At 40.5% G+C, this 14,542-nt stretch overlaps 2 protein-coding genes and 1 long non-coding RNA gene across 11 annotated transcripts; 2 read left to right on the top strand and 1 right to left on the bottom strand.

The window, feature by feature from the left end:
• Positions 1 to 733: 733 nt before the first annotated feature.
• Positions 734 to 10,082, bottom strand: DYDC1 (DPY30 domain containing 1). Of its 9 annotated transcripts, XM_052800238.1 has the most exons (8): positions 9,017 to 9,219; positions 7,723 to 7,875; positions 7,502 to 7,624; positions 5,674 to 5,754; positions 4,633 to 4,725; positions 2,981 to 3,039; positions 2,760 to 2,800; positions 734 to 2,055 (listed from the first exon to the last, which is right to left on the bottom strand). In XM_052800238.1, the coding sequence occupies exons 2-6, from the start codon at positions 7,867 to 7,869 to the stop codon at positions 2,986 to 2,988; spliced, it is 498 nt and encodes a 165-aa protein (XP_052656198.1). In that variant the 5' UTR covers positions 7,870 to 7,875; positions 9,017 to 9,219; the 3' UTR covers positions 734 to 2,055; positions 2,760 to 2,800; positions 2,981 to 2,985. The 9 variants fall into 9 exon arrangements, with proteins under 9 accessions (XP_052656198.1, XP_052656197.1, XP_052656194.1 ...); XM_052800237.1 differs by having other exon boundaries at positions 734 to 2,800; XM_052800234.1 differs by lacking the exon at positions 9,017 to 9,219 and adding an exon at positions 9,821 to 10,082 and having other exon boundaries at positions 734 to 3,039.
• Positions 10,083 to 10,475: 393 nt separating this feature from the next.
• Positions 10,476 to 13,760, top strand: EXOSC3 (exosome component 3). Its single transcript, XM_052800227.1, has 4 exons — positions 10,476 to 10,774; positions 10,877 to 11,026; positions 11,905 to 12,056; positions 13,465 to 13,760. Exons 1-4 carry the CDS (start codon positions 10,499 to 10,501, stop codon positions 13,664 to 13,666), a joined length of 780 nt encoding a protein of 259 aa, XP_052656187.1. The 5' UTR covers positions 10,476 to 10,498; the 3' UTR covers positions 13,667 to 13,760.
• On the top strand, positions 12,063 to 13,052 carry LOC128147560 (uncharacterized). The gene is made up of 2 exons (XR_008237043.1): positions 12,063 to 12,532; positions 12,568 to 13,052. It is a non-coding gene; the product is annotated as an uncharacterized LOC128147560 (long non-coding RNA).
• Positions 13,761 to 14,542: the final 782 nt, after the last annotated feature.

Below are 14,542 nucleotides of genomic sequence, written 5' to 3'. Positions count from 1 at the left end.
ATTTACCTCTGAATTCCACCTTCTTCATTCCACAAAAGTGTATTCAAAGGGAGTCTAAGCTGTAGCTGAAGTTACATTAGGTAATTGCATTTTTTTTTCAATATGTGACTTCAGATTTTAAGCAGAGGTTAAATTGTATTAACACTTCTGAAATCACATCACATGCAGTAACAACAAAATAGTATCTTCTCCTCTGTTCTCTTCCTGTTCCAGGCTCTAGCTTGCTATACTCCAAAGACGACTAAAGTTCAGGAGGCGAAGCCAAAGATGATTTTAAGCTGCCTTAATTTCCCTCCAGGCGTAGACACCCAAGCAGAAGTCATCTCTGTTGTGAACTACGTTTCCAAGTTACCTACAGACTGCTTTGCACCTTAAGAAAGCACTGAGCCAAGAATTGTTTACCCTCTGGTCCCATATCTAACATAAGAATTCCTATAAAGCTGTAGAAGGTGATCAATGCACCAGGTCTATGCACATCAAATCCCGAAAAAATGGGAATTCCTATAAATAACATTTGAACAACTTATGTCTTCTGTACATAATATAACAGCAAAGGAACAGGTAAATTGGAATCTACCGTTTTATTTTGACCCTTGCTAAGCAATTTTCTGATAGCAGTTTCCATCCAAAAATTCAATTCCTATCTAGAAAGAGAATGGGGAATACAAACTGCAGGATCACAAAGAAAAAGTCACAGTTAAAAAATAAGCTGAAACAAAATGACAAACAAAAGTTGTAGTTTTAATGGGTTGTAACTGACAGAGCCGCCAGTGTGTTTATTTAGGATGCACTCTAGTGGACACACATATAACAAAATCAAAGAAAGATACAAATGTTACAAAAAGATAGAAAATGAAAGCCACATGTTGGAAGTAGTAATTAGAATTATTTACTAGCATGTTTTAAAATACTGCCTTATAACTTGAACATATTTTCCAATTAAATATGAAGGCTGTATGAGGGCTGAAATTTTCATAGTCAACATGATTGTCCAATCATGTAAAATGTAAATGGACACAAGTTACTTATCAATTTTTGAAAATTTTAATCTAAATAACAAGATCCAGTTATACATACTGGCTCAAACGGGAAACTCCATCTATTTATCCAGTCACTCAATCCCTTTGAGATTGTCACAAGAAGCTGCTGTGCATATAGTGTTAATAGGTGTAACTAGAACTGTAGTACCTTAAAAATGCAGCCTTAAAATGACACTGTTTTAATGGTTACTAATAAATATAATCATAAACTGTGACAAAATCGGTTTACTGGAATATCAACCATAAGGGTATATTCATTCCACAGAAAAGCTTCTTGACTGTCATGGAAATTGCAAACCTATACCAATGCAGAATAAATGTAGATAGCAAATCCTGACCACCTAGTCACAAAAGTAGTTCCATTTTTCATTACTTAAAAAGTTACACAAACATTTCTAAATATTTATACCTGGAAAGTGACATTTTTCTCTTTTGATTTTAAGGATGTTCATATAAGACACACCAATTAACAATGTCTAAAAAGCAATATGGCAAAAAAGAGGGCAACAGGACTTTTTTAATAAATGTACTTTATTATTTTTAAGGGAAAAATAATATATTACTATACTAGAAATCAATAGTGCTCACCTTTTTAAAAATTGGTAGGATTATGCCTAGTATGAGCTACATGAACAGAACAAGTTAGAGCATAAAAATATTTATTACATGATTGACCTTTGCCTGTTGGGTATGTAGATATTTTTAAGTTTGCCAAAGATAGCAAAACCCTTAAAGCTAACTGTAATATAAACATATTAAAGTGAAATTATCCCAAAAATCTCTTTTATCCCAAAACTGAAGAATGCAGTGAATGCACTAACTATGCACTGAATTTGTAATGAAGAGTATTTTCATTGCACAATATTGGCAATGACTAAGTGTTAATTGTCCAACTAACCTGTATTATTGGAAGACACTGAGATGCAAAGGCCTGTTTTAGCCAAGAAGTGTAGGATTTCTTAATGCTGGTGTCTTTTCTATTTATAATGAACAGACATGGAACATTCTTGACAACCTGTACCAAGATATTAGTGATGACAGAAATTTGTTCTTATAAAAATTAATGCAGTCTTTAAGAATTATAAAACTTATTTTTATAGATAAATATGGATCAAGCTAAATGTCCTTCCAATTTTTATTAGAAGTGAAGCTTTGAGAACTTATAATGGTAGTTAGTGAAGACAACGCAGATGTAATTTATTGATTTCCAAATTCAAGGCAAAAGCAGAAAAGATTATTTTAAGACTCGACTAATTAAAACTCTTATGCAGACACTTGCAGCTCACCTAATATCACACAATAACCAGAAAAGGTTATTATAAAGCCTAGAGCAAACACCTAGTGTTACAGAAAGCACCTCATGATTTCCAAGACAGACAAGATCTTTTAGTACATCTGCCTACGCAGTCACACAGAGTTCAATTTCTCTCTTCCAGATAAATTGGAAAATCTTCTGACTTGATTTTTGCATCTAGTTTGATGTGCAGAACTCTCTCCACACCTTCTAATCTGTAGATCACTCCTACTTTCTATCAGAAATCATTCAAATTCTTGGAAAATCCTTTTTCAATAATCTTTTATTCTTTTAATATTGATTAAAATTATCATATTGTAGCCTGTACTCCAAAATAATCTTGACACATTAATTATATCTATAATTATTACGGTTACATGTCAAGAATCAACGGACAATAAGTAGAAAATATATTTACTGCTTTCATTTCAGTTGCAGTTTTCTTCCTCTGAGTCAGCTGTGCTAGCTACAATGGTTTAAGAACAAAAAGGAAGCATCACATGCCAGAATTAACAGACTTTATACAAACACTCAGAAAGCACAGAAACTGAAACAAAAGGTATGTAAATCAGTTCTATATATAAAATACATAAATTAAGATATTACACTTCAGGATCAGCAAGTAATGAGTAGAAAATATATTTACTGCTTTCAGATCAGTTGGGAACTTTCTTGTTCTCCTTCTGCCGTGAGATCTCTTATACTCTAAAAAACCAAAAAATATATTCTATCAGTTGCCAGCATTAACTGAACTTTGCAAAAAGTAAAAAAGAGGAGAAAAGAAAAAGAAAAAACTCAGTGAAAGACAAGTCGGTATTCATCAATATAATTATGTATTCTTCCATTCAGTGAAATGCAATGAAGTTTATCACCAGACTTTTATTATAAAATCCAGCAAGTCTGGATAAAGTACTATGATACTGAGAGCAGTATAGTTTCAACAGTACAAGTCTATATATTTTAATTTTATTGACCTGTTCTTAATTTGTAGTTTAATTCAACAAACATCACCGTAAAACCTGAAATAACATCACCAAAGGCCAATGTAATCCAACTTTAAATGACTTTAGGCATGAAAACTTGGAAGCTGGCACATACAAGAAGAAGCAGGTAAGTTTACTACTCATGTTCACTTCTGGTTTTGCAATTCATTTATTTAAGAACACATAAAATAGGCCTGAAGCCTCAAGAATACTTTTTAATATGTAATTATCAGAAAATTGTAAAAATTGGGGCTATAGGAGATTTTGAGAACTCATCTGATTTACCCTGGTAAAAAAACACCTGTGAAAACCTGTCCCGAAGTACAGTCATAATTATGTTCATAAATATATTTAAAGAATACTTATAAAACAGGCTGTTATTAAAGTAACCTTAAGCATAAAGCATATTATTAAGGCTAAAAAAGGAAAAAGGGTTCTGATAATGATGTACTAAAACTAGTATATCAAAATCTCAAGTCATACCACTGTGAATACTCTAACTGGAAAAAGTCAGACCATGCCAATATCTTTATGACCACTGAATACTCATAAAGATGATTTCACAGGAGTTGGCATCATCTGTTAAACGTACTGCCATGCTTTACAATAAATGAAGGCTGATTCATGTTCTCTCATTTCCCTGGACTGTCAAGTATAAAAGGAATAATAATTTAAAAAAAAAAAAAAAGCTGGGCATAGAAGATAGCTGAGGATCACAGCATAGAGCCATAGTTGTGGTACTGAAAGCAGTACATTCATCTTGGCACAGGGCTCAGATAACCTGATTCTCAGCAGGCCCCAGCCTTAGTGAGCGCTGTGTGTCCTTAGTATCTGGTGTTATATGTTAAATGTTTTCTCAGATATCTCTGCACAAGAGTACATTCTTCTGCACAAAAAATATACTTCACACCAACCAGAAAAATATAAATTACTTCAATCACTCAAAAGTGAGCAATCTTTTGTGATTTAGTACATGTTGTACATGACTATCTGTTCACATGGCAAAGGAAGGCTACCTCCTCTCTGAGGATATTCATATTTTCATTTGTAATGCACCTGAATACAAAAGGGCACTTTAAATCTTGAAGATTTAGTCAGCCAACACCACACAGTCTTTTAGAATGGCTTAACTTGTACCAGAGAACAGCCTATGGGCAGTTTGGAAGTTGTGGCCAAAATACCATCCTTTAAAACCATAGGAAAGAACCAGCACAGCCTTAACTGCAACAGTTTTAACCTTTGATATGTCAGTGCAGAAAAGCAAATCTGTAAGAATCAATCATTTATAATCTCCCTGTTCTTTCTAAACACTTACCTCAAACTGTCCATTCTCATCTAGCTCCTCAACTCTGGTCAAATTAGGTGCTCCAAGTCTATCTGTAAGTTCAGCTATCGTCTTTTCATTTTCCTATGGTAATGAAAACCAGTTTTCGGTTAAAAGTATTCCATGTCATGAATAATTATCTACAGAGAATATTTCGATGTGTTAAAATGACATTATGTATTAATATAAAGAGGTACTTTAGATGCATGCTATACAAACGTGTTAGTATGTGAGTATGGTCTTTGTATGCTTGCTAAGACTATTTTTATCAGTTTTTTTTAAATAACAGGAATTTTGGTTTAAATTTCTACATATTCATTTTTTCTGTCACTTTAATACTGTCATCTTTCTACAATTATGTTCTGTCAGTATTTTAACAGTGCTCTAAAAATGTACATATCTCTAAAATATGATGTGCTCCATGTAAATGTAAGAGATATTCATATTTAAAAGCTTTATTGAGATAAGCACGCCAATTATCAGTGTATGTTTTTACTGAAATAGCATTAAAAGACCATACATTTACATGGACATCTGTATACGCACTCTTCTGTTAGTGTAAATTCCTGTGCACCAGGAAGATCTCACAATCAAGAGGCATCCCAATTCCAATCCACAGTTCCTTTTCCAGGCACAGCAAATGGACTTTGTGCTAGCACACTGTAAAGCATTACTGCCTAGACACTTAAATTAGACATACTTAAGTTATAATACTTTCTCATAAATACCATCAAGGAACGTGAAAGCATCAACTAAGCTGACCTTAGGCTAAATTTTGCAATAAATTTATGCTCTGTTCTGAATATAAACTAAATAAACCTAATAGAACAGACCAAAACTCAAGTATAAAACCCAGACTGGAAGCAAGGTGTTAGACATTCTTCCCCCATTTTAACTTTTTTTTTTTTTTTAATTATGTGTTAGTTCAACACCCATGGGCTTCTGCCTTGTGTTTCGTATTTAATGCCTCCACCTGGCAAAGACAGCTGATTAACAGTACTTTCAAACCACTGACTAAGCTTTGGCTTAAACCTCTTGATCTTTCCTCTGCAACAGCATTTCATCTTCTTCATTCTGCAGTTTCAACTCCTCACGTTCTTGTTCCAGCTGACCCTGCAGACAGTTTAAGAAAGGACAAATTAGAAGGAAAAAAACCACATTCATCTTCCCTACCCCATTGCTTACAATGTATTTCATGATTGCAATCTTAAATAAAATAAAAAAGGAAGCAGAAAACATAACTGCAATGTTAATAACATAAAGCCCTTTCAGTATTACCTAGCTCAACATTTTCATAGGTTTTAGACACACATGGATAGAAAGGCTTTACTGCCAAGAGGAAGAAGAAATAGACAACTGAAGTTAGTGTACACACTTAAGATACTGTCTCATTCCGCATGCTCTTTATCAGTCTATATTCATTATCTCCTATACTTCGGATTAAGTTCTTTGATACTTCGTATAGTATCTAGCACAGACAGCTGAATCCATATAGAATCAAACTTACAGAAAAGGTTGGCAAGCAATGTCATTAACATTATTATCATCTTCATCAGCAACCTTTAATATTTCCAATCGGAAATATCTAATACAAAGTGTTTATTCTTTGTGAGCCAAGTCCTATTGCATCAAAACTTCAGAAACTGCATAATCTAACTGTTCACATTCAACAGCACTAAGGCCTGGAGAATACTGTTTGCTGTAGCGTTTTGTGAGCAGTTGCTATAAATATGGTCATATTGTAGTAACTAGTTTTCACATTCATTTTTGGTACATATAATCAAACCATGCCTGAGTACGTGACTATAGCCAAAATTGTGAGTTAGGTTAAAAAATGTGTCTAATGTGAGTATTGTTCAACATCTTTCCTGCAGTTTACATGAAATAACTTATTTAATTGTCTGTGAATTATCTCATATTCTTATTTCCATTTACTATTTTAAATGACTCATGAAATCCTTAAGCACATAACTTTCGGTCTGCAAATTTGTAAAGTCCAAATTTAAAAAGTGCAAGTGAAATAGAATGAATGCACCTTACACTAGAACTGGGCTTAACAAGATCAGCACAGATTTAAAATTACTCTTGATTTTAAGGTTGTGAAAGTCAGCCACGTAAAAAAATCCAGTCAGATAATGTCAACATTATCACAGCAACACTGAGGCTGTTACACGTGTGGTCAAATTCATATGACTCCTTTATAAAGAACAGCTAGAAACACAGATATTTATCTTTATTTCTCATATTGAAAGTCCATATAGCATAGGACTCAAATTGCTTCATACCAACAGAATGCTCAGGTAGCGAAGGAAAGAAAAAGGGACCTCATTGGATCACACTATACATACTGCTTACATATGCAGTCTTCATTCATTCATTACCAACCATTTTCGGGACTCTATAATTGTGTATACATTCTCATTACCTTTTTTTGCATTACTGACATTACATGGAAGTAGCTTCAGACAATGATTGGTTATTACTCCCAGGCCTCTTAGCAGGCCTGTCAAAAATTTTTGCAGTGATTTCTAGCTTTATTTGCACCAGCTCTTGTTCATTATTAACTACGGACGATAGTCTGCTTATTTTAAGTTACTTCTCATGTAAGTCTTAAATTGGTTGCTTTTTACCTTAGGCTCCTTCATTTTTTTTATAACATTTTACTGCCTAGTATGTAAGTTTTTCTTCCCATGGGCTGACTAATCATTTCAGTTATTATTTAGAAAAATTAGATTAAAATACTTGTTTTATGCTACCTTCTATCAAAATCATTATACAGAGATTAGAAGTATACAGAGAGCTACAAGATGCCACAGCATCATATACCATTTATAACTATCTATTATTAAGTATTATTAACCTGATGTTGTTCTTCAAGTTTCTGCTGAATCATTAGCTCTTCTTCCTTCATTTTTCTTAACATTTCGAGTTCTACCAGGGCCGCCTCCCATTGTTGTTCTAGCTCAATTCTCTCCAGCATTCTCTATTTCAGAGGTAACACAGAATCAATTAAAAAAATAAAGAGACATTAAATAGCATCAATTATATTGTCATGAATTTTTTTGCCCAAGATGGATCCACCTTTTTTTCTTCATCTAAGATTCTTCTGTAATTGTAAATCCAATGTGCCAGATACTCTATTGGATCTGCCGGCTGATGCTCTACAACCTCTGCCAGTCCCTTTTTCAAGCAACTTCCCAGGCATCTTTTCAGATACTGAGATTCCATTCACATCTACTGACAACAGACAGAGATTAGCCATCAATGTCAGAATTAAATTAGGGTTTTTAAGAATTATTGCCTCAGGCACCAAATACTGAATATGACATTACTCTTTTTATTAACCTGGCAATTAATAGAAGAAAGTTATTTAAATTTAATATTGGTTTAGTTCTTAAAAGCTCCAGCGGTAGATCAGTTTCACCAAGCACTGCAGAAAAAGTACTCAATGCCCCCCCCCCCTTACTCTTTAGGCATGTATAATTCAGAAACTGCTTGGAAATATGCTGGTAATTCTAGGTCAGCACAATAGCAAAAAAACCACAACAGGACATAGGAAACTTCTAGACAGATATTTGAAGAACAGCGAAGTAGTTCTGTGAATGATTAAGGATAGGTTTTAGTATGAACTAACAAAGCTATCTTTAGGATACGTATGCAAGACCAAGGCTGGAAGCATTCACTCTATACAGTCAAGAAAGGCACAAATCTCTGTGCACACACAAGGTTTTACTGGCCCTGCGCCAGTAAACACGTAACACATCTGAAACGCGACTTCTGCAATGCTGAAAAGACTCTTCGCTTGCTGTCAGCGGGACTGAGCCCGCGTAGCGCAGCCCTGGCCCGGAGAAGGCAGCGGAGCGGATCCCTCGCTAGGAACAGTGCCCGTCGAGCAGCGGGTGCCCCTAAAGACGCCGCGCAGCTCTGCGCCGCACGGCCCGACGGCAGGAGGGAAGCCAGGGCGTTTCACGCTGCCCTGTGTGAAATGCCGCGGATATAAAATCTCTCTCACCCTCCGCGTCCGCACCGGCTCCTGAGGTAGCGGGTCGCGAGCTAGCTGTCAGGGCCCGAGAGCACTAGTAAGACCTTAATTGTCCCGACCGTTTTCACCTGGAGCCTCCACCCACGTCCTCTTGCCGCCGGACTCCATCTAAGCACAGGCTGGCGCCTTTACCTCACCCCCCTCCCGCCCTGAGCTACGCGCTGGGCGGGCCTGTTCCCTAGCCCTGCTCCCGTGGTGCTGTTCGGCTTTCCTAGTGGACCTGGCGCGTCACCCTGCCTCGCCCGGTGCTCCGTGGACTGTCACTAGGACCCGGTGCTGTCGCCCCCCTGCCTCTGGCGCCGCGGGGCTGCGCGCTGTCGCTAAGGTAATTACCCGACCGCCCTCGGCTCCTCCCGCTCGCCTTCCCTCAGAGAGCGGCCCCGCTCCCGCTGCTCCCGGAGCCCCGGGACGGCAGACCCTCCCCGCTACCGACCGCCTGCCTCCGGCCCAACGGCGGCTGGGCGCCTCTCCACCCGCTCCGGGGCCGCGGCAGCCGCAACGGCGCCCTGCGCGGAGAGGCTATGGCGAGGCGCGCACCGCCCCACCACGCGCTGGGTTGCTAAGCAACACCGCTCGCGGGCGCACCGCGACCGCCACGTCGCCGGCAGGAGGCACGCGATTGGAGGAAAGGCGGGGCGGGGCGGTGCCGGGTGGGCCGTGCCAGCCACCGCCCCGCGGGGAGCGGGAGGCGGGTGCCCGGCGCAGCGTCCGGCAGCCGCCTCCGTCGCGGGAGCCCTGTGAGCCCCGGCGGGGCGCTGAGGCATCGACGGGCGGCGCAGCGATACAGCCGAAACGGGCCGTCCGCTACCGGTCCCTGGGTTCGCGGTGGGGTCTTCCTAGGGAGAAACCCACTTGAAATGCGTTTAAGGCCATCTCTCCGTGAACGGTTTCCTCCCGTAACAGACGGGGCGTCCACAAAAACGACAACCCGCCGTCAGTCAGTCCTGGATGCAGCCAACCGGCAACGTACAGATCCCTCCTGAGGAACCTGGAGATTAAATCAGTCTGTGTGTGTGTGAGTACAAATACATACACACAGATAGAAAGCAATTTAGGGGAGAAAGATACTGGTGGAATTTTAGCAGAAGGAACCTGAGCTAACACTGAATAAGGATTTTGTGGCCAAGTGGAGGGCACCTTTTCAAACAAAGCGGTGGTCTCCCATGCTTGAAGTTAAGACTTCCAGCATTACAGCAGAGCGATCTTTTCTCCTCGCGGACAAAGTTCTCGGCTGACGTTCACTTCGGACTTGGCCAGCTGTTTGTTTCACTGGCCACTCTTAATCGGGTATTAAAAAACCCTGCAAGTGATTGCAGCTGAAAGCGTTAATTCGGTGTCCGTATTCATCCTGCAGCTTAGCTGCACTAACGTTATCGTGGTCTTTCCCTAGCAGAAACGAAAGGCTGCAGAATGAATTCCTTCCAGAACGAAAGGCTGCCCGGGAGCAACGAAGCACGCGGCTGCTGAAACCGGTTTTTGATCGGCGAGAAGCTGGCCGCAGTACTTCCTGCAGGTGACCCGGTAGGTCGAGAGGACGCGCCGGGAGCGGGTGTTCCTGTTCTGGCCGGAGGATGTCGCTGGCGCCCCGCGAACGCGTTCCCCAGGGCGGCAAAGGCGCCGCCCCCGCCTTCGCCCCGGGGCTGGGGGGAAGCCCAGCCCCGGGCCGCGGCTGCCCGCCTCACCGCGGCCCGTAGACCTGCGCCACCGCCGCCGCCGGGGGTCAGCCCCGCTTCCCGCCTCCCGCTTCCCGCCTCCCGCCTCGGCCCGGCCCGGCGCCTGCGCGGCGCCCGGCGGCGGTCCTGCGCTTGCGCGGCGATGGCGGCGGGCCGCGGCGGCGCGGCGGAGGCGTGCGTGGGGCGGGTGGTGCTCCCCGGGGACGTGCTGCTCCTCCCCGCCCGCCCCGACGAGGACGGGGAGCGGCTGCGGCTGGGCGCCGGCGCGGCCCCGCGGGGCCGGCTGCTCTGCGGGCCGGGCCTGCGGCGGTGCGTGGCCGGGCTGCTGGTGACCAAGTGCGGCCTGCTGCGGCACCGCCAGGCGGGCGGCGGCGGGGCGGCGGGCGGCGCCTACTGGGTGGACTCGCAGCAGAAGCGGGTAGGGGCGCGGGGGGAGCGGGCGTGTGCCGGGAGAGCCCCCGTCTCGGCCGCGCTTGCCCGGCCGCGCTGACCACCGATCCCCCCCCCCCCCCCTTTGCAGTATGTTCCGGTCAAGGGCGACCACGTCATAGGAATAGTGACAGCCAAGGCGGGAGACGTGTTTAAGCTGGACGTCGGTGGGAGCGAGCAGGCGTCGCTGTCCTACTTGGCCTTCGAAGGCGCCACGAAGAAGAACAGGCCGAATGTGCAGGTTAATGCTCTTGTTCCTCGGCGGTGACGCGTCGGCGGTGTCGTTTGGTGGCGCTCCTGTTACGTTTTAGCAGTCTTGCATAGTAAAAGTATTTTTATAAACCGCAGGTAAAAGGAGGAGTGCGCGTTTGTCTGCAGTGATTTTTGCCTTGGCCCTCCTCGGAGGTTTTTGCGTGACTAGGCTGTGGGCTTTCTGAGGCGTCTTAAGAGAACGTGTAACTAGTGTGGCTCGAGTTCTGTCAGGTGGCAGGCTTTTGCACTCCGTACGTTTTAATTTTTGCCAGCCGTAGGTGTGATTTATGAGTAACATGCATCCAAGGGGGCACTCTGAATTTAAGGCTCTAGAACGAGCTTTTACACCATCTGATACTGGTAGAAAACAGTTCTTTAATAACACTGTTACAACAGTTGTGTGGCGTATGCGTGCCACAGTTTTCTGCATTCAACTGAAATACCAGAACGTAAAAGTGGGCTGTAAAGAAAAACGAAGTATGTTAGTGTGGGGTTTGTTGTTTTTGTCCTCAAATGATTACCAGAGCAGGTTGCTTAGATTTTTTTAATACTCTTAAAGTCTAAAGACAGAAATTCATGTTTGGTATTTAAAAAAGAAAAGAGGAATACTCTGTGAAATAGAATTCTGTACTTTTTAAAAATATCTTTCAAATTCCAGTAGTGATACAAGATAATCATTCCCAGAGGATGTTGCCTTTAGTAGAAGAGAAAATGAAAATTCTTATTATACGGGTTTATTTTTCTACCACCAATATTTTAAAACTATTTTGTCGCCTCATGAGAGCATCTTTATCAACTGAGTATTTCTTACAAATGTGCAGTATGATCTTCTCTAGTACTTCTGCTCTTTGACACTGTTTTGTTTAGGTGGGAGATCTTATTTATGGTCAGTTCCTTGTAGCAAATAAAGACATGGAACCAGAGATGGTCTGTATAGACAGCAGTGGAAGATCAAGTGGAATGGGAATAATTGGACAAGATGGCTTCCTCTTTAAAGTTTCCTTGGGTCTAATAAGAAAGTAAGTACTAAGAAAAGTAAGTAGTCGCTGTAACATGTAATATGGCGGGTAGGATTCGCACAACTATTTCCTCTGAGCAGTGTGGGCAATTTGGTAATCGGAGCGTGTAATTGTTTTAGTGCATTTATACCAGTTCTACTGACTAGAGTATGGATATTGACCTAGAAGGAGCGTTTATTTTCCCCCTTAAGAGATTTAGATGCTTTTCTATATGGTGTTGTGTGACCTGTTTAAAAAAAAAAAAAAGTGATGTGGTTGCCAAGGCAGCATGGAGAATACAACTAGTGACCTGGGGAAATCAAACACTTGAGCTAGGGTTTCAGGTATGTACCTACTACCTTGGAGTTTAAAAATGGGAAATGCTTACTGTCCTTTTTCTGCTTAATGGGATAGTGAGGGATGTACATTTGACTGACAGCTGATTAAAGGGGTCTTTCCACATGAATACACATTTTCTTACTTCCAAAGCAAAATTTGTGGGATTTCATTTAAAACTGACATGTTAATCCAGGAACCGTTTCATAAGCTTTTAAATGAACTGTGAACTTTGGAGTTACTTATGCTGATGTAAAGATGAGATTTTTATGACTATCAAAGAATATCAGATTAAATGGATAAATGATAGTCAGGCTTTGTTGTTGCTTTTGGGTGGGGTTTTTTCTTTGGTTTTGTTCTTTGGAAAAGCAATCTGGAGATGCAGAGCAGCTATTTCATACTTGGGTTTTTTAAGTAATGATTTGTCTGGTTTACAAGTCCCATCAGAAGTCAGGGTGAACTGATACAAATATTTTTGCAGCCATTCTGCTTGTTTTCCAAATCTTGTCTGTATGTAAATAGAGAAATAACAGTATATTACAAGCAAACTGCTAAATCCTGATATGTTTGTTTCCTTTGAGAAGCCTGTTGAAGGTTGATTTAATCCTAGATGTATTACAATGTTCTTGACACTTCTATTTTTCAGTATGCTGTCACCTAATAAAAACAAAATACTCTGTTTACTGCTGTTAATATTGTCTCCTGAAGGAGAAGGGAAGTTGTGTTTTGAAAGACACATCTTTAACTCTGGTGTCAAATTTATAAGTAGCAGCACTTTAAAATGTCACTTTGTCAAACAGTGTAGTTTTAGAATTTATTAAACCATAGAATTGTTCTAAAAGTATCAATTCACTTTAAATTTGTCAAGTGTTACTTCTGAATGTAATTAGAAGAAACCAACTAAATTCACAAGTGCTGTATTTTTTTAGGTGCATATATTTCATATGAGAGCAGAATTAAAAATCTGATACTGTATTGCTAATAGGTCCCATAACACCAGTACTGCGGTTTAGTTATTGAGTGATAATAATGTGGTGTCTATCAAATGTGAGCGATTACTACTTCCTCTGACTTTTTTTAATCTTGTTTACAGACTCTTGGCTCCCAAATGTGAAATAATTCAGGAGTTGTCACAATTGTACCCGTTTGAGCTGGTGCTGGGAATGAATGGAAGAATATGGGTAAAAGCAAAAACAGTTCAACAGACTTTAATTATAGTAAATATTTTGGAAGCCTGTGAGTATATGACTGCAGAACAGAGAAAACAAGCTCTTGCCAAATTGTCAGGGAATTGATAAGAGAAAATGTTGAGGATTTGCTTGAGATGACTGTAGGGTGTTTTGGTTATTTTTGTATTCAGATTCATATTAAAAGCCATTTTTAAATGAAGTACTAGACTTTTGTTGTTCTTCAGTTCCCTTCTTTATCCACTCAGCTTGTTATTGTCTTGTTTAGGAACTTTGTTTTTACTCTTATGATTATGAAACCCTGTTTATGCTTATGAATTTTCTGACTGATGTGGAGACAGTCTTTAAAATCTTCCATTAGCTGTGAGTTTTGAGGTGTAACTAAAGTCTTCTGTAAGAACTGGTCAATTTGTAAACTGCATATATTTGCTTTTTTAGTCATTATTAATATTAAAACTTCAAACAATATGTGTTTACTTGGGGTAGCGGAAAGTATCCTGCAGGTCATTCATTCTGGTCAGGTGCTCTATTTATACAGTGACAAGAAGTGATTATTTAATATTTTACAAAATTTTGGCTTAGAAATGCAGGTGGAGAATACCAGAAAATAATTACCACAGGGCGTAGCCTAAAATAATCATAGGGTGCTTAAGGCAGATGATCAGGTAAGACCCAACATACGCTCGTAGTGATGTTGCCACTTTCCGTAAAAGACTACCTGGCTAGTAGTATTAAGGAAATAGCATGAACATTCCGGTAGCTTGATGGCTCACTGGAGGTAAAGAATATAGTTGCCAGTAATGCTATTTGAAGTCATTTGCAACTTTTCCTAAGTGCTTTTTAACTAGAGATTAGGTAAAGACCACTGCAGCAATAGCCATGTATTTCTCACTTCTAGACACTTTAGATTTATTTTCTTTAGCTACAGCATGAAGATTCCATATAGCTTTGCTTCATGTTTAACAAAATCAGCATTTCTGAAAA

Source organism: Harpia harpyja, chromosome 10 (assembly GCF_026419915.1).
Source record: "Harpia harpyja isolate bHarHar1 chromosome 10, bHarHar1 primary haplotype, whole genome shotgun sequence".
Lineage (NCBI taxonomy): Eukaryota > Metazoa > Chordata > Aves > Accipitriformes > Accipitridae > Harpia > Harpia harpyja.
The sequence above is the reverse complement of the archived record's forward strand: the minus strand, read 5'-3'. Positions and strand labels throughout refer to the sequence as shown.

What these genes read in the sequence shown, in the direction of transcription:
- DYDC1 (XM_052800234.1), bottom strand. Translation starts at nt 7,869, where the DNA reads ATGGAATCTCAGTATCTGAAAAGATGCCTGGGAAGTTGCTTGAAAAAG. An exon ending in AACTTGAAGAACAACATCAG is followed by an intron (nt 5,755 to 7,501) that starts GTTAATAATACT and finishes AACTGTCTGCAG; the next exon opens with GGTCAGCTGGAACAAGAACG. An exon ending in TGCAGAGGAAAGATCAAGAG is followed by an intron (nt 4,726 to 5,673) that starts GTTTAAGCCAAA and finishes TCATTACCATAG; the next exon opens with GAAAATGAAAAGACGATAGC.
- EXOSC3 (XM_052800227.1), top strand. Translation starts at nt 10,499, where the DNA reads ATGGCGGCGGGCCGCGGCGGCGCGGCGGAGGCGTGCGTGGGGCGGGTG. An exon ending in AGAACAGGCCGAATGTGCAG is followed by an intron (nt 11,027 to 11,904) that starts GTTAATGCTCTT and finishes TGTTTTGTTTAG; the next exon opens with GTGGGAGATCTTATTTATGG. An exon ending in TCCTTGGGTCTAATAAGAAA is followed by an intron (nt 12,057 to 13,464) that starts GTAAGTACTAAG and finishes TCTTGTTTACAG; the next exon opens with ACTCTTGGCTCCCAAATGTG.